At 46.9% G+C, this 21,436-nt stretch overlaps 1 protein-coding gene across 2 annotated transcripts in view; it reads right to left on the bottom strand.

Annotated features, from left to right (window-relative positions):
• Positions 1-230: 230 nt before the first annotated feature.
• Positions 231-21,436, bottom strand: part of DIPK2B (divergent protein kinase domain 2B) — a gene marked incomplete at both ends in the record, with an annotated part of 29,688 nt that continues 8,482 nt past the window's right edge. Inside the window, 3 exons of one of the 2 annotated variants that reach the window (XM_080795389.1) lie at positions 231-574; positions 1,752-2,040; positions 4,524-4,697. In XM_080795389.1, the coding sequence (XP_080651515.1) occupies positions 231-574; positions 1,752-2,040; positions 4,524-4,697 (807 nt within the window). Of the gene's footprint in view, positions 575-1,742; positions 2,041-4,523; positions 4,698-21,436 lie in introns of both variants that reach the window. The other variant, XM_080795390.1, reaches the window with a different exon arrangement.

Genomic DNA, 21,436 nt, shown 5'->3' on the forward strand with positions numbered 1-21,436 from the left:
TTCTGCTGCCCAGACCCAGGCTTCTCTGTGATGCTGTAGCCAACAGGGGCAACCGTGCCGTGCAGCACAACTCCCCTCTGGTTGTCAGAGTGTTCCTCTGTTCCTGGAAAATGAAGCCCATCTCTCCAAATGTCCCAGGATGCAGCTGCTTCTTTCAACCCTGCAGCTACCTTCTTGGGCAAGGGAGGGCCAGGAATGTTGTCCCCCAAGGCTGGCAAGGCTCCAGCCTCTCAGAACTTATCGTTATATTTGCAGTCTGGGTAACGGTAGGCAAATCTGGGGTCACAGGTTCTCAGGGGCCTCAAGATGTCCTTCAGCCGGCTGGCGGCCCCAAGGACTTCAGGGTCTGGGAGGGCATCCTCCCCACACTGGCCGAGTGCGGTGTCTATCTCCTCTTGCACTGGGGAGGGGAACTTCCCCTGGAGGAGTGGAGGTAGCAGCTGCCGACACACGAGCACCAGGCTCTGCTTCTCTGGGATGGTGTAGCAGGAGGGCAGCTCAGCCTGGCAGCCGGAAAGCAGGCAGCTAAAGATGTCTCTACTCTCTCCTACCGCCCCGGCGGCTGCCGGGCTGCCTAGAAGAGAGAGATGCACGATATTACACACCGTACGACCTGCGCCCCTTGCAGGGGAATGGAGGGGGGGCACCACTAATTAGAATTGCTGGATGAATGTTTAGGGTCCTAGCATTTCCTGTCACCAGGAGAGTTAGAGCTTGGGGACACAGTGGTCCCTGCTGAGAACAACACGGGAAGGACTCTCTGTGCTATGGCTGGAGGAGGCCGGGTCATGGAAAATGCGCTGATCCCTGCCAGAGGCTGGGCTTCTAAAGGTAGGGCTCAAACCCACACTGTGATCCTCCCATTATTATTAGGGAACGAGTGAATGCAGGAAATCGCTAGGACCCATCTCATCTGCCCTTGTGGAATACAGAGTTGGGAGAAACAGCAGGTGATGTAGAATAAGGATGCAACAGGGGCCGGGGGCCTGCCCAGCGCAGTGGTTTCCGTCGCCGCAGTATTCTGCCATCAGCCTCGTTTCTTCCGACTCGATTCTTTTTAATAAAGGCGACTCAGGAAATGAGTCAGTGTGGTTTCATAGGTCAGTCTTCGGAGGCCTTCTCTTATCAGCAAAATCAGAGATCAGACAAGAAAATCCTCTGTTCTGTGACTGGGCTAAGAAAATGTGGTCACTGCTAGAGACTGGGATGTTCAAAAAGTTCTACAACCCTGGCTGAGCCCCTAAGGGTAGGGAGAAACCCAGGTCCCTCACATACCACATTCAAGGCCACGCCTTTCAGTTTGGAAAGTTTAGAAAAAGCGAAGGTGCGCACTAGGGCATCAGTACTTGTGAGATAAATTCTAGAACCATCTGAGAGAGAGGCTCCGAGGAGGTAGACCCAGAGGTGGTGCGTGTGTGAAGGGGGGGTGGGGGCAGGGCAGGTGCCCCGCGCCACACTGACCCACATTGGACACCAGCAGCGCCCTGAGGGTTTGGGCGGGGTGGGGGCGGCCATGCAGAAGACCACCATGGACAAAGTCAAGTTCATTTCCCCTTTGGAGATGGAGCTGGAGCCCAGACTCAAAAGGGGGAAGAGGGACATTTTACGCACTGGGGCTTCTCTCACAGTGACACACGGAGACCAGAAAGGCCCCGGGGTGCGACGACCCCCCTCCCCCCATCACCTCTCCCTGGCTCCTGTCACCCTGATTTCCCCTCTGCCAGCGGCTCAGCTAGGCCCACGCTGGATACCTTCCTGCTTGTCGATGACGCCCAAGGCGCTGGCATCCCGGATGAACAGATGCCCGTTGTTAAAGATGCCAAACGTGCCCGCGTCGACGTGGGTGAAGTACAAGAAGTAGTTCAGGTCGTTGCTTCTCAGGGACTCCAGGACGGCGAGGAGCTGGAAGGCCAGGTCGGCCGCCTGTTCCGGGGCGGCGCCGTAGAAGTCGCGCAGCGGGCTGGTGCTGGTGCTGACCGCGAATCGGCCGCAGGAGCCCAGGTACTTGGGAAGCGGCCAGCCCTCGGCGCCGGGGAAGATCTGCAGAGCAGGACGGGGGAGGTGTTCGGGAGTGAGAGAGAACATTGCCGAGAAGCCGCTTCCCACCCCTGCCTCTCACTGGGATCCCCCAGAAGGATGAGCCTCACCGGGCCCCTTCCGTCTCCAAACGCCTCTGCTGCGTGTCCCTCGGCCTATATTTTTACCTCTCGGACCACGGACCCCGTGCCCCTTTCTTTCCATCGTGGGTGGATGAAGGCATTCGGAAAAGGCAGCCCTTATTTCCAGGCAGCGGATGCATTTCAACAGGTTCCCCAAGCGAGGGGCGATTTTTCATGCGCTTCCGGATTCAGGGGACTATGTTTATTTCAAGAGTTGAAGAGTTGAAAAAAATATGACTAGTGTTTGGGATTTCACAGACAGCCCTGCCTAGGAAGAGGCCATGGGGTGAAACAAGAGGGTCAAGTTCAGGCCGATGTAAAGGAAAATATTTTTTAAAAATAATAGTGCAGGCACAGATTCTGGGAAAGAGCAAAAATCATGACAGCAGCCCTTGGTGGGCTGGAGTTTGGGGAACTACGGCTCTGGCTCTGGATGAATCTGCCTGGCTAGGGCAACTACCTGCTCAGAGATGCTGCACCTGCCCCCCCCGCCCCCTTTTTCTTCTTTTCCTTATTAAAAAAAAAAAAGACGTTATCCCCCTCTCCGACAATTTTCTGTGGTCTTCTGCCCATTTTAATCCAGCCGCCTGTTGTGAAGAACGTTTTCTTGCTTCCCCTGCCCACCTGGGACCTCTGCCACCAAGGGCTGTGGAGGGAAGTCCTAGGCCCCCTGGCGAGGTCTAACTGTGCAGCCGCGGGGCAGATCCAGGCTCTTCCTGGGTGGGGCCCAGGGTGGTGGAGGTACCCAGCCCAGGCCTCTCAGTAGTCTGCTGCCATCACCGAGCGTAGGATGCTGGGAAAAGAAGACCCCGGAGAGGGACAACCAGCAATTCCTTCTCCTTCTCTAGGATTTAAGATGTCAGTATTACTAGGCAGCTTTTAGCATACGGACCTTGCAGTCAGACAGCTCTGGGTTTGGTCCCATTGCTGACATTAACTAAGTGATTGTGGTCAAGTCACCTCACATCTGTAAGCCTCACCTACCTCATCTGGAAAAGAGGATAATAATACTTCGGTGGGATTGTGGAATTGTTATGTAAAACATTCAACACAAAACCCGGTACACAGCAGGTGCTCAATAAGTGAAAGCACCTCACTGATTATATATCAATCTATATTAATTATTCATATATTAATAAATGTACATGAGACAGCAAGTTACATATTAATATATTAATAATTGTATATATCATATTATGATTATTAATATATAGTTTATATATAGTTTGTGTAATTATATATTATGACAAACTAAAGTTATGTATTATAATTATATTATTATGTATAATTATTATATATTATACATTATATAATCTATATCATGTATCATATTACATATAATTATTATATAATTACAATATATTAATATAGTATATTAATCATGTAGATTATATTATAATCTATGTGATTATTATATAATATATATGGCATATTATATATGATACACTATATGATTATTATATATAATTCTATGTATTTTATCATATTATATTATATATTACATATTATGTTATATGTAATTATTATATATTAGTTATATATTATATAATTATAACAAATAATATATAATAAACATTATATAATTATGTATAATAATGAATGAAATAATTATAGATAATAAATATATACCAATTAATTAATAATATAGACCAAAATATATAATATAATAATATATCAATGATTATCGATTATGTATAATTAATAATTATATACAATTATGATTAAAATTAAATTAAATGATGAAATTAATAATTATGTAATTAATTCTGAAAATAAATATTAAGTGTCTTTGTTGTGGTGTTTTCCTCCTCGACTTGCAGCTTCTCCTTTACATCTCTTTTCTTTCCCCTCCCTCTCCTTTCTCTCTTCCCTCCCTCATTCCTCTTCCTTCTTCTGCCCCTCCTCTCCCTCCTCTTTCTCCCTCTTCTCCCTAGCCCTCCTCCTTTTTCCACTCTTTCCTCCCGCTTCCTAGTTTCCTTGGTGTCCACAGCGTGAGTGTCCTGACCCTTGGGATTTGGGGCAAATGGGTGTGACTGGGCTCCACACGCTCTGCAGATGCTTGCTGACTTGCTAAGTGTCTGTCTCCAATGCTGGACTGGAGGCTACAGGGAGACAGGGGCCACCATGATTGTCTTGTTAACTGTGGATCCCCAGGTCTTAGTGCACCTTCATTTATTTGACCATTCCCCTACTGATGGACAGCTACAATACTTCTGTTTTTCTCTCCTCCCTAGGTACGGCTGCGGGGCATATCTCCAGGTGGTGGCCCCAAGGCTTTAGGTAAAGGGGAAGAGAGCTCAACCCGGGGCTGGCCCCCTCGGAGCCAGACATGAAGCCCCTCCCTGGGCGGGGGTCCCTGCCTACCTGCAGGAGGATGGGATGAGCATTGACAGCGAGGGTGTAGAGCAGACGCAGCTTGTCGCGGTCAGTGAAGTGGTCCATGAAGATGCTGCCAGCGTCGGCCACCTCGGCGTAGCGCCGGACCACGCGGTCCAGGAGTCGCTGCGACGGGCAGCGCAGGAAGGGGCTGGGCAGGCCCTGCAGGGGGTGGGTGGGAGAGACCCCAGGAGGGGGGAAAGGGTGCTGAGCTCTTGCGGGGAGCCATCAGGATAGGACACAAGCAGGCTCTGCTGGGAGGGGGGAGACACCAGAGTTGGGGGACAAGATGGGCCTTGTCAGGGAGAAACCCCTGACAAGGGGTCAGGAAGGGGGCATCTGAGCGCTACTGGAGGGCGGAATGTAAGGGGCTGTGCAGGCGGGGCAGGGGCCCTGGGGAGAGACCCCCCAGGGTCAAGGAGAATGGACGGAGCCATCCTAGGGGCAGGGTAGGGGGGAACCCGACAGGTGGCGCACTTCAGCAAGCACGCAACACGTTGGAGCACCTGCTTTTCCACCCCACCGCACCCCCACTCTGCCTCTCCGCAGAAAGCCAGTCTCAGGCTGAATTAATTAGATCGGACCTCTGCCAGTGACCTTCAGGTCCCTTTCACCATTTCATGACAATGTCACCACTGTTGTGATGCTACGCACCTGACCATCTTCCTGTATTTTGTTCTGTTCTTTTCTCTTTCTTTCTTTCTTTCTTTCTTTCTTTGTGGTGTTAGAAGTCATACTTGCCTCATTCCAGATCTTCTTCTTCTTCTTCTTTTTTTTTTTTAAGATTTTATTTTAGCCACTTGAGAGAGCGAGCAAGAACAAGCACGAATGGGGGGAAGGGCAGAGGGAGAAGCAGGTTCCCTGCTCGACCTGGGACCCGATCCCACGACCCCGGGATCATGACGTGAGACGAAGGCAGTCCCTCAACCGACTGAACCACCCAGGTTCCCCCGCTTTGTTCTTCTTGGCATAAAATTGGGAGGCACGGACTTCTGTTTATTTTCCACGACCTTCCACCCCGCCCCTGTACCTTTCTCTTCACACTGAACAAACACAATGAACCCAACCTACTTTAATAAAAGAAAAGAAACATACTTAAAAATAAGGCCCCAGGCCCAGTTTGCCAGAAATCAGCGCCAATGCCACACCAACCAGCTGGCCGTGTGACCTTGGACAAGTTCCTTGTAAGTCTCTCTGTACTCTGGGTTACAGTTTAAGAGGAGGGTGCCAGTAACAGCACCCTAAGAGATCACGAGAATCAAAAAACAGCTGACAGGTGTAAAATACTAGAACAGTGCCTGGCCGGCAGTAAGCACTCAATAAATGCTATCTGCTCTTATTAAATGAAAAAAGTTTAAACTTGGGGCACCTGGATGGTTCAGTTGGTTAAGGATCTGCCTTTGGCTCAGGTCATGATCTCCGGGTCCTGGGATCGATCCCGTGTTGGGAATCCCTGTTCATTGGGGAGCCTGCTTCTCCTTCTCCCTCTGCCCCTCCCCTTACTTGTACTCTCTCTCTCTAATAAATAAATAAATCTTAAAAAAGCTTGAATCGCCGAACATTGTATAAAAAACTAATGATGTACTGTATCTTGGCTAATTGAATTTAAAACAAAGTTTAAACTCCCAGCACAGAGAATAGCGGTGATAGCCGATGATATCGGTGATAGCAAGAGTCAGGCTTTGCGGGTGAGAACAGGATTTTCAACTTCTAAGAGCCTGACTTCCAGGGTGACCAACTGAAGCCTGAAAGACCAAGGGCAGAAAGTGTGCCTCCAGGTGTCTATAGACGGTGTTTGCAGGCTGCCTGCTTAGTGGAGGCGCTGGCCGAGTGAGCCATGGGGATGTTGTGGGTGGGGTGGGAGCCTCCAGAGCCCCAGACCCTGGGGCACAGGGCAGGGCCAGCAGCCTGGGGCCCTCCCTCTCCCCAGCCAGAGCCCAGGAGGGTGGAAGCACCACTGGGAGCCGCGAGAAGTCTTGAGAGTCTTGGAAGTCGGTGAGGGCATGGACAGGCTCATGGGGTAGGATGCTCAACCATCCCGGCTTGCTTGGGACTGAGGGTTTCCTGGAACGTGGAGCTTTCGGAGCTAAAACTGGGGACCCGAGACAATTGCTTGCTCTGCCACAGGGCCCCAGCTGGACTGTGGCTGTGGACCCATACGCTTCTGCTCCCAGACAAGGACTGAAACTGACTGGCAGAAGCCGGCGTGGATGCTTGTTGAACTGGCATCATCGCGGGTACCTGGTGAGCCCCTGGGGCTCCCCAGGGAGGGAGGTGGCTAGTCCAAATTCTGAAGTGACTGGGCATGATGAAATGTGCCTGGGGTTGCCGGTGAGAGCCTAGGAGTTGTGCTCAGGGAGAGAACATTAAAGAACATTCCGTGTTTGCACCTCCAAGTCTAGGAGTGTCCAGTTCATGTGCACTCCAGCCCTCGGCCTGTATATAAACAGGAAGAGAGGGGATGAACCCATCACGTGCCAGGCAGTGGGCTGCCTCTTTCCCTGCCATTGTTCATTGAATCCTCCCAGGCACCCAAGAGGCACGTGCCCTTATGAGCCTCTTTTTGGAACCGAGGAATTGGAAGTCGGCCGAGTATAGGTAAGGGTTGGATTCAGGGTTCAAACCTGATATGGGCTGCATGTTTGTTCCCCTGCCCCTACCCCAACCCTCACCCCCCCCCCCCCCCCCGCCATTCATATATTGAAATGCTAATCCCCAATGCAATGGTATCGGGAGGTGGGGCCTTTGGGAAGTAACTAGGCCAGGAGGACAGAGCCCTCAGGATGGGATTAGTGCCCTTGTAAGAAGAGTGGTGAGAGCACCACGTGAGGATACAATGAGAAGGCAGCTGTCTGCAAACCGGGAAAAGACATTTCCTAAGAGCCAATTAGCTGGCACCTTGATCTTGAACTTCCCAGTCTCCAGAAGTGTGAGAAAGAGTCTTCTGTTCTTTAACCCACCTAGTCTATGGTATTCTGTTGTAGTAACCTGTGCTAAGACAGGACCCTGTCTGTTAGACTCCAACGTCCATGCAGTTTCTCCCTAATGGTTCCTGCCCCACCTCTGGCCCCCTAAGCTACCCAGGTAGAGAGCATAGAAGGTGATTTGAAGCTAGGAGAATATACTTTTGCTTCTTCTTCTTTTTAAGGATTTTATTTATTTATCTGACAGAGAGAGAGAGAGAGGACAAGCAGGGGGAGCAGTAGAAGGAGAGGGGGAATCAGATTCCCCGATGAGCAAGGGGCCCGAGGCGGGGCTCAATCCCAGGACCCTGGAATCATGACCTGAAGGTCATGATGCTTAACCGACTGAGCCACCCAGGTGCCCCTAGATGCGTCCATTTTTATACTTCTTATGATGTTGGGTCAGGGATGGGTGAAGATACTAGGATTGCCCCTTTCATTATTTTGGCCAGGAAGTAGTGCCAGAAGTCACGCTATTGACTTGTCTATTTTCACATGGTGGAAAGACTAAAGAAGTTGCTTAGGTTCCATACTCCTGCCTGTCCCGCTATCTGTTTGAGAACTGAGCACAGAGCCGATTTACAAGCCTCACAGAACATGCATGCAGAAGGCTTGGCAAGGTGAGAGGTGAGTGTTTCGTATTCAGTAAATGGTACAAATCATCATCGCCATCATCGTCATCAGTATCAGCGTCATCACTATCACGTTATAGATGCCCCTTCTAACCAGCCATGGTCCTCTCTATGCCCTATGTCCTTGTCTAGCTGAAGCCTCTCCTTCCATGGCCACATGCTTCGGCAAACAGGGCAAGGCCATCTTTGATGGGATTGGGAGTGCCTGGTGCGAATAGGGTATCAGTGAAGAGCTAAGCCAATTTTCCTGACTTTTATTTTGGACTTTAGATTTGGGATCCATCTGAGAAAGAGGGGATGGGGGCAGAGCTGTGGCAAAAAACAGGGGCACCATGACCCGGGGTGATTGGGGTAAGGTCACCCAGGAGATTCCAGGCCCAGTTTTAGGCCAGGGATGGTCTTACCCCAAACTCCTTTTCCAAAGAGTGTATTAGCTGGGGCACGGGAGAAGGGCAACAGATTTGGATTGGAATCTTGGCCCGACTGAGACTCAGGCCCGACTGAGACGATGGTGCCTTTTCTACCTCACAGGAATGGCAAGAAGGCTCAGGAAGCCAGCATGTGCCTTACAACCATCCCAGCCTCAAGCTCATTTCCCATATTAATCATCCCACTTGGGTCTGGATGACTCTGGGCTGTTTCCCAAAAGCAAAGAATACGCGGAAGGCCAAGATTTACCACGACTGAACAAATTTGAGCGCTTGTTGTGATGGAAATAAAAGTGTAGAAGAAAGAACACTAACTGCTCTCAGGAAGAAAATCTAAGGCAAGAAGGATGACTTTCCTTTTGAAAGATTGAAATTCATCAGTCTGGGGTCATGAAGATGGGTGACAGCACAGCTGGATTCGGGACTCTGACCTCTCTTGCCAAGGACATAGGCAACTAACAAATGGAGAGTTCACGTTGAAATGGGATTTAGTTTTCACTTCTCAGAATCTGTTCTTCTAAGGCTTTATAGAACGTAAAAATAAGGCAAACAGATATTATTTCATGTTCACAAATTATGAGACACGTGCTAAAGACAGCAAATGTGCTAACTCAAGTCACTTTACCTCCCTTTTAATTGTATTTATTTATTTATTCTTCATTCCACTTAAAAATTTTATTTCTCCATCTGAGAGGGAGAGAGAGAGAGAGAGAGTGTACAAGCAGGCAGAATAGCAGGCAGAGGGAGAGAGAGAAGCAGGTTCCCCACTGAGCAGGGAGCCCCACACGGGGCTCGATCCCAGGAATCTGGGATCATGAACTGAGCTGAAGGCAGACGCTTAACGACTGAGCCACCCAGACACCCCCCACTTTTTTTTTTAAAGATTTTATTTATTCATGGGAGAGAGAGAGAGAGAAGAGAGCGAGAGGGAAATTGAGCACGAGCAGGCGGAAAGGGTGAAGGGAGAGAAAGAAGCAGGCTCCCTGCTGAGCAGGGAGCCTGATGGGGGACTCAATCCCAAGACTCTGAGATCATGACCTGAGCTGAAGGCGGATGCTTCACCGACTCAGCCACCTAGGTGCCCCCATTTATTTCCCCTTTTAACCTTTTCCAGGGTCACCACCATCTTCCCCATCAATGGTTTAGGCTACAGACAGTGCCCACACTGTATTTAACAAATGGCTAACCGGTGCAATTTTTGCCATGCACTGGGAGGAAAGAGGCTTGCAAACTCGGCCATCCCGTGCACGTTCATTGTCAGACATTCAAACAATATGGAATTGTACAGTGTGAAAGTGAATAAGAGCTCCTGTTATTGCCCCCAGAGGCTATCATTGTTGTGTGTTGAGATGTATGAATACACACATATAGTGATAATGGGAAAAAAAAAAAAGATCACAAGTCAGTTTTTCCAGTGATGAGTCTGCCCTGACCAGCTCAATTTAGAGGGCTGAGGGAAATCTTGAACAAATGAATTTTTACTCTTAGTGAATTTACTGTTATCAGGCTCTTCTAGCACCCAGGGGGAAAAAGAGAAAATTCGAGTGCTAATAAACCTCTGAGTTGACTTTCTGGTTACACACCTGAACGCCTTTTACATGATTTAGTTGTTAAATATGCTTTCAAAGCCGGGTTTAGGTTAATTATATATCAGAGTTAATCAGCGTGTCGTAATTAAAACAATGATGATTCACTGACTGTACGGATTGTTCTGGGTAATTAAACCAAAAGTTACAGAATGTTTCCTCAAGCTGCATTGTATTCAAAACCAGGAAAACCCATTTGGTTTTTGTTATTACGAGAAATAGCTCACAGTTCTTTCCTACACTAGTAGATGGATTCCCTCCTTCCCCACCCCTTTTACTGAGATGCTTGCTGATTGTTTTTCTCATCTGGAACCCAGACACTACGGGAAGGTTCTTGGTTTGTTAACTTTTCATTCTGCAAGGGCTGACTGCCACAGTGACTATTTGAGAGAAACCATTTGGATGATTCGAAAAGTTTAGACATCTAGGGTGACTGGGTGGCTCAAGTCAATTAAGCATCTGACTCTTGATCTCAGCTCAGGTCTTGATGTCAGGGTCAGGAGTTCAAGCCCCGCATTGGGCTCTGCGCTGGGTGTGGAGCCTACTTTAAAAATAAATAAATAAAAAATAAAAAGTTTCGACATTTAAAAATGTCCTCATCATTCTCAGTCATGTCCCTTCCTCAGCCACCATTACTGGCACTGGAGAAGGGAGGGAACTTGGTACAGTAGCTGGTCCCCTCATCATCCATGATTTACCATTGGCCTTTTCACCCATAAGGAAGTTTCTCTATGCTACTGTTGGCCTGGGCTTATCAGTTCCGGTTGCTTACACGTCAGTTACTGATGACGAGTAGGGCTAGGAAGAGTAGAGGCAGAGACCAGAAATGAGCCAGGAGCAGGTCCAGAATTTGGAGTTTGCTTTGGATTCCCCCCCACCCCCAGTGGATAACCCTGGGAAGGTTGTGTTGACGTGAACACATTAAATGAAAACAATGAAACAGGTTTGGTGGTGCAGGGCAGGATGCGGTCTACAGAATGTTTCCCTGGCACAGGAGGGCCCGGGTCTAGCAGAGCTCCCATTTCCATGCAAAACAGGGCCTCTGACTCTGGGTGAACTCCTTCCCTCATACAGGGCTTCTGTTTGCTTTCTCTCCCTTGTAGTCCCGGGCCTCAAGTGCAGGACCGGGATGCAAGGCATCTTCACTTCCCCAGGAACCCTGGGCATCGTCTGGCCAGTAGCAGATGCTGTGCCTCTTGGATGCCCCCTCCCCACCACCGACTACTTTCTTTACCAGCTGCTGTTCTTTGTGTTTGGCCTTGCCTTACTTTTGTTACCCAGCCTCCCCGACCCCACTGTGGACCCTTTGCCAACCACTCGGCCTACTACTTTTAGGTCCATTTGTGGAAAGGTCTCCTGCTCTCAAGTCACTTGTCTTTAAGAAATGCAAATTCTCAGTCCCTGCCCCAGACCTGCTGCATCAGAACTTCTGGAGCTGGGGCTCAGCAATGCTTGTGTTAACGAGCCCTCCAGAAGATTCTGATGCAGACTTGAGGTTGAGAACAGCTGTCCTGTAGAATGAATGTCAACACTCCCTGCCTCCCAGTCCTGCTGTTGCAAAGCTACTCACTGCTGTGGACTCACACCATGATCATGGACTTGACACTTAACTACTTTCCACATTCACACCTTATTCTTGCTTCTGTATCTTTCCCTGGCATGCATTTCTTTTATTCTTGGGAAGATCCACCAGGGACATTTCCCCCAGCCCATCCTTCCCTTCCCAGGTCAGATCACATGTCCTCTAAGCAGCTTTCCTGACCTAACCTTCATTTTCTTCCTTCTCCTGGAGTCTGGGCCTCAGGCCCCATCATGCCTCAGCTCTCGGGTGCTTGTGGACAGGGACGTTGAATATCAACACTTCTGTAATCTCCTCAACTCCCAGTCTGGAGCAGGCACCCAGGAGGTCCTTAACACTCACATCCTTGGTCATGGATGGATGGATGTGCCAGGGTGCACTTACTCGGGGCATCTGCTCCAACCCCCAACTCCTGGGAGGCTGAGCCAGGTGGCGGGTGGTGGGTCTAGGAATGGTAATGTCCTGTCATGTTGGGGAGGAGCGGGGAGCATGACCACACGGGGAGATCCAGTCTGCCGAGAAGGTGATGGAGCAGACATCGAAAAGAAAGCAGAGATGAGAAACAATGCTGCCCTGGAGGCAGAGATGGGCTGAGTAGGTGCCTTGGAACTTTCTAGTTTCCATGAGGTCCTGGTGGATGTACTTCTGGCACAATAAACTCCCCTTTATATTTTAAATTGTTCTGAGGAGGTTCTGATCCCTGCAACTTCTGATCCCTGAATAAGTTACAAACAATTGTTTCCTTTTAGAAGACGTGCGTCATTTGTGGTGCCATAGGTGACCAATGTTGCTGAATTCCCCACAGTGTCCCTCCTGGTGTCTGTGGCACAGAGGCTGTGGTCAGTCCAACTTCTTCCCTTGCCTCCCTGTGCTCCTTGCTGTCAAATCTTCAGCAGCCAGAGGCTCACTTGGTGGCAGTTGTGGCCCCCTCTTCCATGGGGTAGCCAACATCTTGGATGAGCCTGTCTATGGGAGTGGTGGCTAGTTTCATCCTCCTCTTTCTCTTTTCCCATCTCACCCTCCATCTTCTCCCCCTGTGGGGCCCCAGGCTTTGCCACTGCAGAATTTGTGAGCTGCTCAAAGATTTTTCACTGTGGCAGATGAGATAATCTTTGTGGCAGGCAATTCAGCTGACAGTTGGGATGGACGGGGAAGCTGATGCAGCCGAAAACACATTATTTCATGGTCTGTCATTTTGATTCAGGTATGTCAAGGCTGGTCATAATTCTCCACTGGGCCATTTCGTTTTATGGGATGCTGGGTTCCCCACCCCCACCTTTCTTTTTTAATCAGAAGACAGGATACCAAGTGCTTCTGACAACTCACTTGCGCATGCAAGCTTGCAGAAACTTCCGTAGGAGTTCAGTGGCTTCTGCTGCGCAAAGGTCCTGTGGTCCAGAAAGCTCAAATAGAATCCTGATCGTCAGAAAAACCTTCAAACTAGCCTTGTGCTTGCTTGGGGGAAGGGCTGCGAGGATTCTGCTTCTCCCTAGCCCCTCTCTGTTGAGGTTGTACCACCCCTGTCGCTCAGGGTTCAATCAGAGAAGCAGAAACACCAGGTTGTTTTGTCTTCTTTTTTAAAAAACAGGGATTTGACCTCACACAATTGACCTCACCCCAACAAGGGAAGCCAGCAGAGGGGACACTGTGTGTGAGCTAAAAACGGGTCACTGTTTCCCTTCTGCCCTCCAAAACTCCCAATGAAATCTTTCCGTAACCCACTGGAAATGGAAACTAACACGGAGGGGAATTCTGGGAAATGCACTTCAGCCAGGCCAAGGTGACATGTTACAAAACCACCCTATCACCTTGGCCTTTCTTTATCTTTATCTCATGGCAACTTTTCTCCTCATTAGTGATATAGGGGAGAGTATGTGATACCATATTAAGTTACAGAGGAATGTGCAACATTCCATATACTGCATTTTCCATATATTTATTCAACTTATAATTTTTCAGCTTATTCAACTTATTCAACTTATAATTCTTCAACTTCTTTTTAATTAAGTTAATAGCACTGGAAAAAAGACTAGAAGGAAGACCTCTAATGTGTTCACAGTGGTTGCTTCTGGGGGGTGGGTTCTAAGTGATTTTCCCCCCTACTTCCTTATGGATTTTAAAATATATATACTTTAAACATTTTTATAATGAATATATGTAACCTTGATGAAATCAGTACAACCACTTTGGAAAACTGATAAGATCCTCTAAACGAGTCCCTACGTATGTGTCATCATCTGGCGATTTTACTTCCATAAGTATACTCATATCCACCAACTGACATATATAAGAATGTTTGTAGCAGCTTTAATTCACAATTGCCCAAACTAAATACAGCCCAAATGTTCATCAACAGTGAGATGAATAAATAGTGACATCATCACACAGTGGGATATTAGACTGTGATGAAAAAAAAAAAAACTAAACTACCGATTCATGCAACACCATGGAAAATAGCACACAGCACCACGCTGAGTATATACTGTGTGATTTCATTAAAATGAAGTTCAAAACCAGGCAAAACTAATTCAGGGTGATTTAGGTCAGAACAGTGGTTACCATTGGAGGGGGTAGGATGACCAATGGCTCCAGTTTGCTTGGGATTGAGAGGTTTCCTAGGACGTGGATCTTTTAGAGCTAAACCCAGGAGAGTCTCAAGAAAATAGTACCATTGGTTACCTTTGAGGGGGGTTGTCTTTGTAGAACAGTGACATGAAAGAGCCTTCTGAAGGGTTGGAAATGTTCACTGTCTTGGTGTGCAGCATGGTTATATGAGGGCACACATGCAAAACTTTATCTAGCTGTACACTTCAGATTTTTGCCTTTAAATATGTTAATTTCTCCTTTGATTTAAAAACTTTGAAAATAGCTAAATTTTACAATACAGGAGTCATTTAATCAAATTATTCTAGAATAAATTCACTTGTTTTCTTTGACCTGATTATTTGATTTTTAATCCAAGACATGCAATAGACTTAGAACATGTAGACTTCAGTATAGCATTCAACAGTAAGGATTAATCCCCATAGAGAAAGAAGACTTTCTCTTTCTCCTTGCTCTGTTTAACATTTTTATTTATGACTAGGACCTAGATAAAAACTGTGTTCATCAACACAAGATAGTGATATGCAGTTGGGTGATAGTGACTATGATGAGTAACAGAATCAAGTTGACAGGCTCTTAGAGTAATGGATTTAATCTAAGAAGATCATATTTAATGAAAACGAAGGTCTAGCTGTAGCAGGGGTTTTAGCTGACACAATGTTTAATGTGCATCAGTTTGAAGGGAATGACCTAGATGGGAAAAGGAATTGGGGATTATCTGGACTGGGAAGCCAGGATCGAGGGGGCAAACATATGGAAGGGAGAAATGTCACATATAACTCCAAGGAGTGAAAATAATTTGGTAATTTAAATGAGCGAAAGCCAACAGAAGACAGATTTGGGATGAACTTTCTAATGATTTGTTCTGTTCAAAAGAAGGAATAAACTATTTCTTAAAGTAGTGAGTATTCCATTTTGTACGGTAAGATAAAGGATGCAAATATTTCGAGAGTTTCAATTAGTAAGCTTTCAAGTTTCTTTCAACCCCAAGAGTCTAGGACACATGTATGGTTCAGTGGGTAGAAATCTATCTTGACCTTTAACAGGTTGATACATTGCTCTGTGGTTCATGCTCTTATATACGTAAACCAGGGATAAATACACTTGTTTTACACTTAATCCACCGAAAAGGTTTACAAATCAAGTCTTCCATAGAATTCTTGGTAATCCTTAGGGAGAAAGGCTGGCAAAACTGGAAAATTTTTTAATGTTATAAGTGGCCCTGAGTCAGGACCAAGTTGACATGTAATTCCTCATTTTTAAAAAAGATTCTTATTTATTTATTTGACACAGAGAGAGAGAGAGCACGAGTAGGGGGAGAGGCTGAGGGAGAAGCAGGCTCTGCTCTGAGCAGGGAGCCTGATGCAGGACTCGATCCCAGGACCCCGGAGATCATGACCTGAGCTGAAGGCAGACGTTTAACTGACTAAGCCACCCAGGCATCCCTGTAATTCCTCATTTTTAAATCTTTTTGTATTATTCCTCCGCATTAATGACCAAAGTTGTGCGGATAGCTGCTTAACACAACACTGGATTGGTTTCCAGTTCTCCTCTCAGCAGTGATGGGGCAATGGTTAAATCATAGATTGGGGCTATATAAAGTTTTTGTGATTGTTATTTTCTTGATATAATTATAATTTCAGTTATGTGCTTTGTGGTTCAAAGATAATGTTTTAAAATTCCAGATTTGGTAGGGTTCTTTTTTCTCCCCCTTTTTATTATTGTTAATGTGTGATGTTATTGCCTTTTATTTATTTTGCTTTTTTAAAGATTTTGTTTATTCATTTGAGAGAGAGACAGAGACAGAGAAGAGCGCAAGCAGGGGGAGAGACAGAGGGAGAAGCAGACACCACACTGAGCTGGGAGCCCAATGTGGGGGCTCGACCTCAGGACCCAGGGATCATAACCTGAGTCAAAGCAGACGCTTAACCATCTGAGCCACCCAGGCACTCCCTGCTATTGCCTTTTAATCAGAGAAAGTGGTCTGTGTTATTTCTACCTTTTGAAATTTATTGAGAGGTTTTGTGGCCTAATAAACTGTTTTTAGAACCCAACCAACTTACCAGTTATTTTCATCATTAATTTTTTTCAAGTAACTGTCTTTCTAGATATCTATCATATGCTATATAGTTTAACCTCTGTTTACTTTGTATTATGCAGGCATATACAGAGAAACAACCAATTCTTAGGCCTCTGAGCCACGCAAACGTTTTTGTTCCAGCATATGTCAAAATAGGGATATTGAAATAGCAAAGAAAGAATTCGTAGCAAGAACAAAAGATGGCTTGATTTATTGAAGAACAGGTTTGGCTGGCTAACAGCCAAGTCCAGGGAAAGCTGAGAGCCCCGTGAAGGCAGAGCCTGCTTTGGCTGGTCCATCTTGATGTTTGTCCAGCCTTTAGTTCTGCTGTGGCTGTGGGCTGCCTCTATTCTCCATTGGAACTCACCGGGAAGGAAGCCCTGGTGCCTCATCTCATGTCTACCTTCCCTGAGTCTTCTCTTGCCTCTCTTCAATTTCCCAACTTGTTTTCGTCAAGGTGGGAAACACCTTTCACTGTCTTCTTTTCACTTGCAAGGTCCATCAGGAGTAATTTAGGACTCATTTGAGCAGACAGGCTGAGTGATCTGTTAGTCCCTTTTCCACGAGCCTATGATAAAATGGAGGCTGGAAATAGCCTCCATCCCATTCCAGATAATGTTGTTGTTGCACATGCCGGGGTGATGAAGTCTCTCTGTGCTTGCAATCCTCTATGAAACCCATAATCCAAAGCCTTAGTTGTTTCAACTGTCAACGGTGCCGTGACTGGAAGGAGAAAAGTGGGCTGGGCGGAGCTCAGATCCAAGACCTGTAATCTCTCTCCAGTTGGCTCCTGAAACTCCCATGGGCAACAAACAAAGCACCATGAGTACCACCCAAGGGTCATGGGAAGCAGGGTCTCATGACCACAGTGCACCTCGGAAGGGCCTCTGCTCTCCAAAGATGGGTCAGCCAGAGGGTGTGTGCTGATGTTCTGGGAATAGACCTATGTGGGACTGGCCAGGCACTTTTAGTCACTAGCTTATATTTCTTTTTTCATTGATACTTATTTCATCTTTGACTCTGTTATTAGATCAGTACAGAAGTGGGATGGCCACTGATCAGCTATTTTTCTTTTTCTAGCATCAATCTGGCCATGCTATTTAAAAAAAAATGTAACTTTTTGGAAGGGTCCTTGACCTGGTAGCCTGTGAGAGATTAAAATCCTTATGGTCTGAAAACTAGCTGTGACTCTAACGTAAGATTTTCATCTTCGTTCAAACACGTTATTATAACCTGTCTCGTATCACAATGGGCTCCCCGCCCCAACGGGGTGTCATCTCCCAGAGTGCCGGGACCTTGTCTCCACACCCTAATACCCTTCTAGGGCCTCACATAGGTCTTGCAAACCCTCCTTAAGTATTTTTGAATTAACTTCAAGTGTAAGTATTAACTTCAAGTACAGGTACAATAACTACAAGTACAAATGAGTTTTATTTTAGTATTTACCTCTAAAACCATACTCCGATTAAACGGTTAACATGTGTTTTGCTAAATTTGCTCACTGCCCTTGATTCTCTTTTTTAAAAAATTACCAAGACGGACGAAGTATAATTGCCAGCCATCCTTGTTTGAAGGTAGCGGCCTGAAGACTCTATACTGCCATCTAGTGGGAGAACAGGCTGCGTGGCCACGGATTCTGTTCCCACTGGAGGGAAAAACAAGGTCTGTGTTGAGAACAACGTCAGAAGCAGCCAGTAGTTGAGGGGATGGGAGGCGGACCCAATGGGGGATATGTGTTTTCCTCCGATTAGCCACGCACTGCTGGGGTGGTTGCCTCTTTGCACTTGGCATAAGAGCAGAGGAAGCCTTCTTTGTGGTTTTTTGAACAGGCAGATCATGATAAACAGGGTGGTGTTCTTGGCTGTGGTTCTGTCTGTGGGCTAGTAATTTAGGTTGTGGGATATTCCCATCAGAACAATGCAGTTTTTCGAAGCAGAAAAGTCACGGTTTTATTAGCGTAAGTCATACACACACACACACACACATACACACACACACACACTGTGGAGGGCCCTGGCCTAGATCCCGGTTGGAAAGTGGCTTTTGAGAAAATCAGGGAACACCCACTCAAGTCATGGTCGAGAGAATTCCTGGGGCTGGCCGAGCTGTTCGGCCAAATCTGGGATGAACAGTCCCCCCGAAACAGGCTACTTGCCTGGAGCATCACTGAGAAGGATTCTGAGGGCACATCTGGATTTTGTGTGTGTGTGTTGGGGAGGATGCAAGGATGTATTAGGAAGGTGTGAGATAGTCATGGGATGGACAAGTACAAGTATTACCATATTGATTTTACACACAAATGGTTTCTTGGAGAGCTAACAGTGAAATATTATTAGCTGTTAACATCCTAGCATGAATTAAATTATTGGATTCACTGCCCATCACCTCTTGGGGCTCCAAGGGAATAAAGTCACAGGATTCGTGAAGATTCTATGGGGCTTATCCTTCCTTTTTTTTTTTTTTTTTTAAAGCTGAGGTGAAATTCACATAACGTAAAATGTACCATTCTAGCCTTTTTAAGGTGTATAATTCAATGGCTTTTAGTATACTCATAAGGTTGTACAATTGTCACCACTCTCTAAGTCCAGGATTTTTCCATCACCCCCAACAGGCACCCTGTGCCCATGAAGCATTCATTCCTAATTCTCCCCCTCAGTTTATCTGCTTTCTGTCTCTATGGGTCTGCCCATTCTAGACATCTCCTCTACAGGGAATGCTCCAGTATTTGTCCTTTTGCATTGGCCTCCTTCACTTAGTGTAATGTTTTGAAGCTTCATGTTTTGAAGTTACCCTGATAGCGGGTATCAGGACTTGAGTCTTTTTATGGTCAAATAACATTCCATCGTGCGGCAATAACATGTTTTTCATCCATCAGTTGATGGATGTGTGGGCTGTTCCCGCCTTTTGGCTCTTGTGACTAGTGCTGCTGTGAACATTCACGTATGAGTTTTTGTGTGAACACTCATTTTCAACTGTTTGGGGCAGATAGGTGAGTTCCCCCCACACCCACCTTTGGCGATGACGGATCCATTTCAAACTGTCTGGGAGGTGAGTTTTGCTAAGAAGGAAAGTGCGGGAGTTTGGGTGCTGCCTGGAATAAGGCCTGGGAGGGAAAGGGGGCAGAACACTTAGGGCATTCTGCGGAATCCTAAGGTGAAAGTGTCTCTGGAAAGGAGGACAAGAGAGGGAGGAAATGTTTCCAAACAGGGTGCCCATAACCTTGATCTTTGGTAGATGGAGGAAAAATGGACTTTGTTCAGCATTTATAAAATGGCTGCTGATATTTTTCATTTTTTTAATAAGGAAAGGAAAATAATGATGTATTATGCATTGGCTAATTGAATTTAAATTTAGAAAAAAAAGAAAGGAAAAATCTCTGGTGGGGATGAAAAGATGAGTTAGCTAAAAAGTGAAAATGGTTGTGGCTTTGGATGTGTCTTAACGGGGTGTTGTTAATGGATGTGTTTTTGGCAAAAAGAAGGAAACCTGGTTTGGCTGCATGTTAGAGTGAGAGGATGAATTTGGTCGAGCAGATTTTAGCACAACACACTGAAGAAAGAGATCTCTCAGTATAATAACGTTGCCGTGTATTTCGATGGCGATGGACTTTTTCTAAAATGTCTTTGTACTCATTAGCTCATTAGGATGAATGAATTGGGTAGAAGAGACACTATTTGCTGCCCTTTGAGAAGTAGGAAACCAAGGGGCTCCTGGGTGGCTCAGTGGGTTAAGCGTCTGCCTTTGGTTCAGGTCGTGATCTCTGGGTCCTGGGATTGAGCCCCGCGTTGGGCTCCCTGCTCAGCGGGGAGTCTGCCCCTGCCTCTCCCCTCTGCTCATGCTCTCTCTCTCTCTCTCTCAAATGAATAAATAAAATTAAAAAAAAAAGAAGTAAGATATCAAGGAACCCATCAGAGCACCTGCCGATGGGAGTCATTCATCAGGATTTGTTAAAAAATAAGTGAAGCAGAGTCATCTCAAGTCGGAGAATGTCAGAGCTGGGAGGCTCTTGGAGATCATCCATCAGGCCTCCCTCTCCAACCCACTTTGGGAGGAAGGATGTTGGGGGCAAAGCAGAGAAGTCCTGGGCTTAAAGGCCAGGTCACCTGGTTGGTGAGTGAAGGACCCAAGTCAATGGTTTGTCCTCTGTTCCCTTACTGAGAATCACTGTAACATCTACCACATTGCTTTGTGCTGGTTTGTGTTCTTACCTGTACTCGCTGTTGGGCCACCTGCTCCTGGAGGTGGAGCTTGTGTCAGGTCCATTTTGTGTCCCCAAGATAAAGCACAGTGTTGAAGCTTGTTGAAGCTTGTTGACTAGGGGCACGGGAAGTGGCAGCTCTTTGTTCTTCCTGGGTCTCTGCTCCTTCCTGTTTTACCCCAGCTTCGAGTGGCAGAGCTCAGGAAGAGTTTCTGGACCCCAGAGATCTTTTGCATAAACCCAATGTCTACACTCATCATGGTGGGTGATGCTAGATGTACTGGGCAGGTTTCTTTGGACTTGCTGGGGTGGGAGCTGGGATAATCCCTGGGGGGTTGTTATGATGGAAATCTCTAGAAGCTGAAGGAAAGAGGGAGCTTTCCTTAGTTCAAAGTCAGTCTGGCCACTTTCTATGGGATCTCAAGTGTATCCTGAGCCCCCGGATATCCTTTGGTGTGTTGTCCAGGGTCCCGAGTGGAGGTAAGTCTGGAACCAGTACCTTAGGGGAACTGTGTCCTTCAGCGTGGGACCTGTCCATGATGGGGACCAGAAGAGGTGATGGGATTTTCAAGAAGGTTCTTAAACAATTCCGTGTGTATCTTGTTTTGCTTTTCCTGGGGACTTTCACTCGTTCCTGAGCGTATAGTTGAGGCAAAGTGGAAAAGGTCTCACATTGGTCCTTCCTGTGGCTTGGTACTTGCTGTGGCCAACAAATGGCAGATGACAGGTACCCAGGCCAGTGCGTGGAGGGTCTGTCTACTGGTGCAGGGAGAGAGGCACAGGGAGGTTATACGTACGGTGTGGACCATGTTGGGGGCTTTGTAATCTGTC

This window comes from Martes martes, assembly GCF_963455335.1.
Source record: "Martes martes genome assembly, chromosome: X".
Taxonomy (NCBI): domain Eukaryota; kingdom Metazoa; phylum Chordata; class Mammalia; order Carnivora; family Mustelidae; genus Martes; species Martes martes.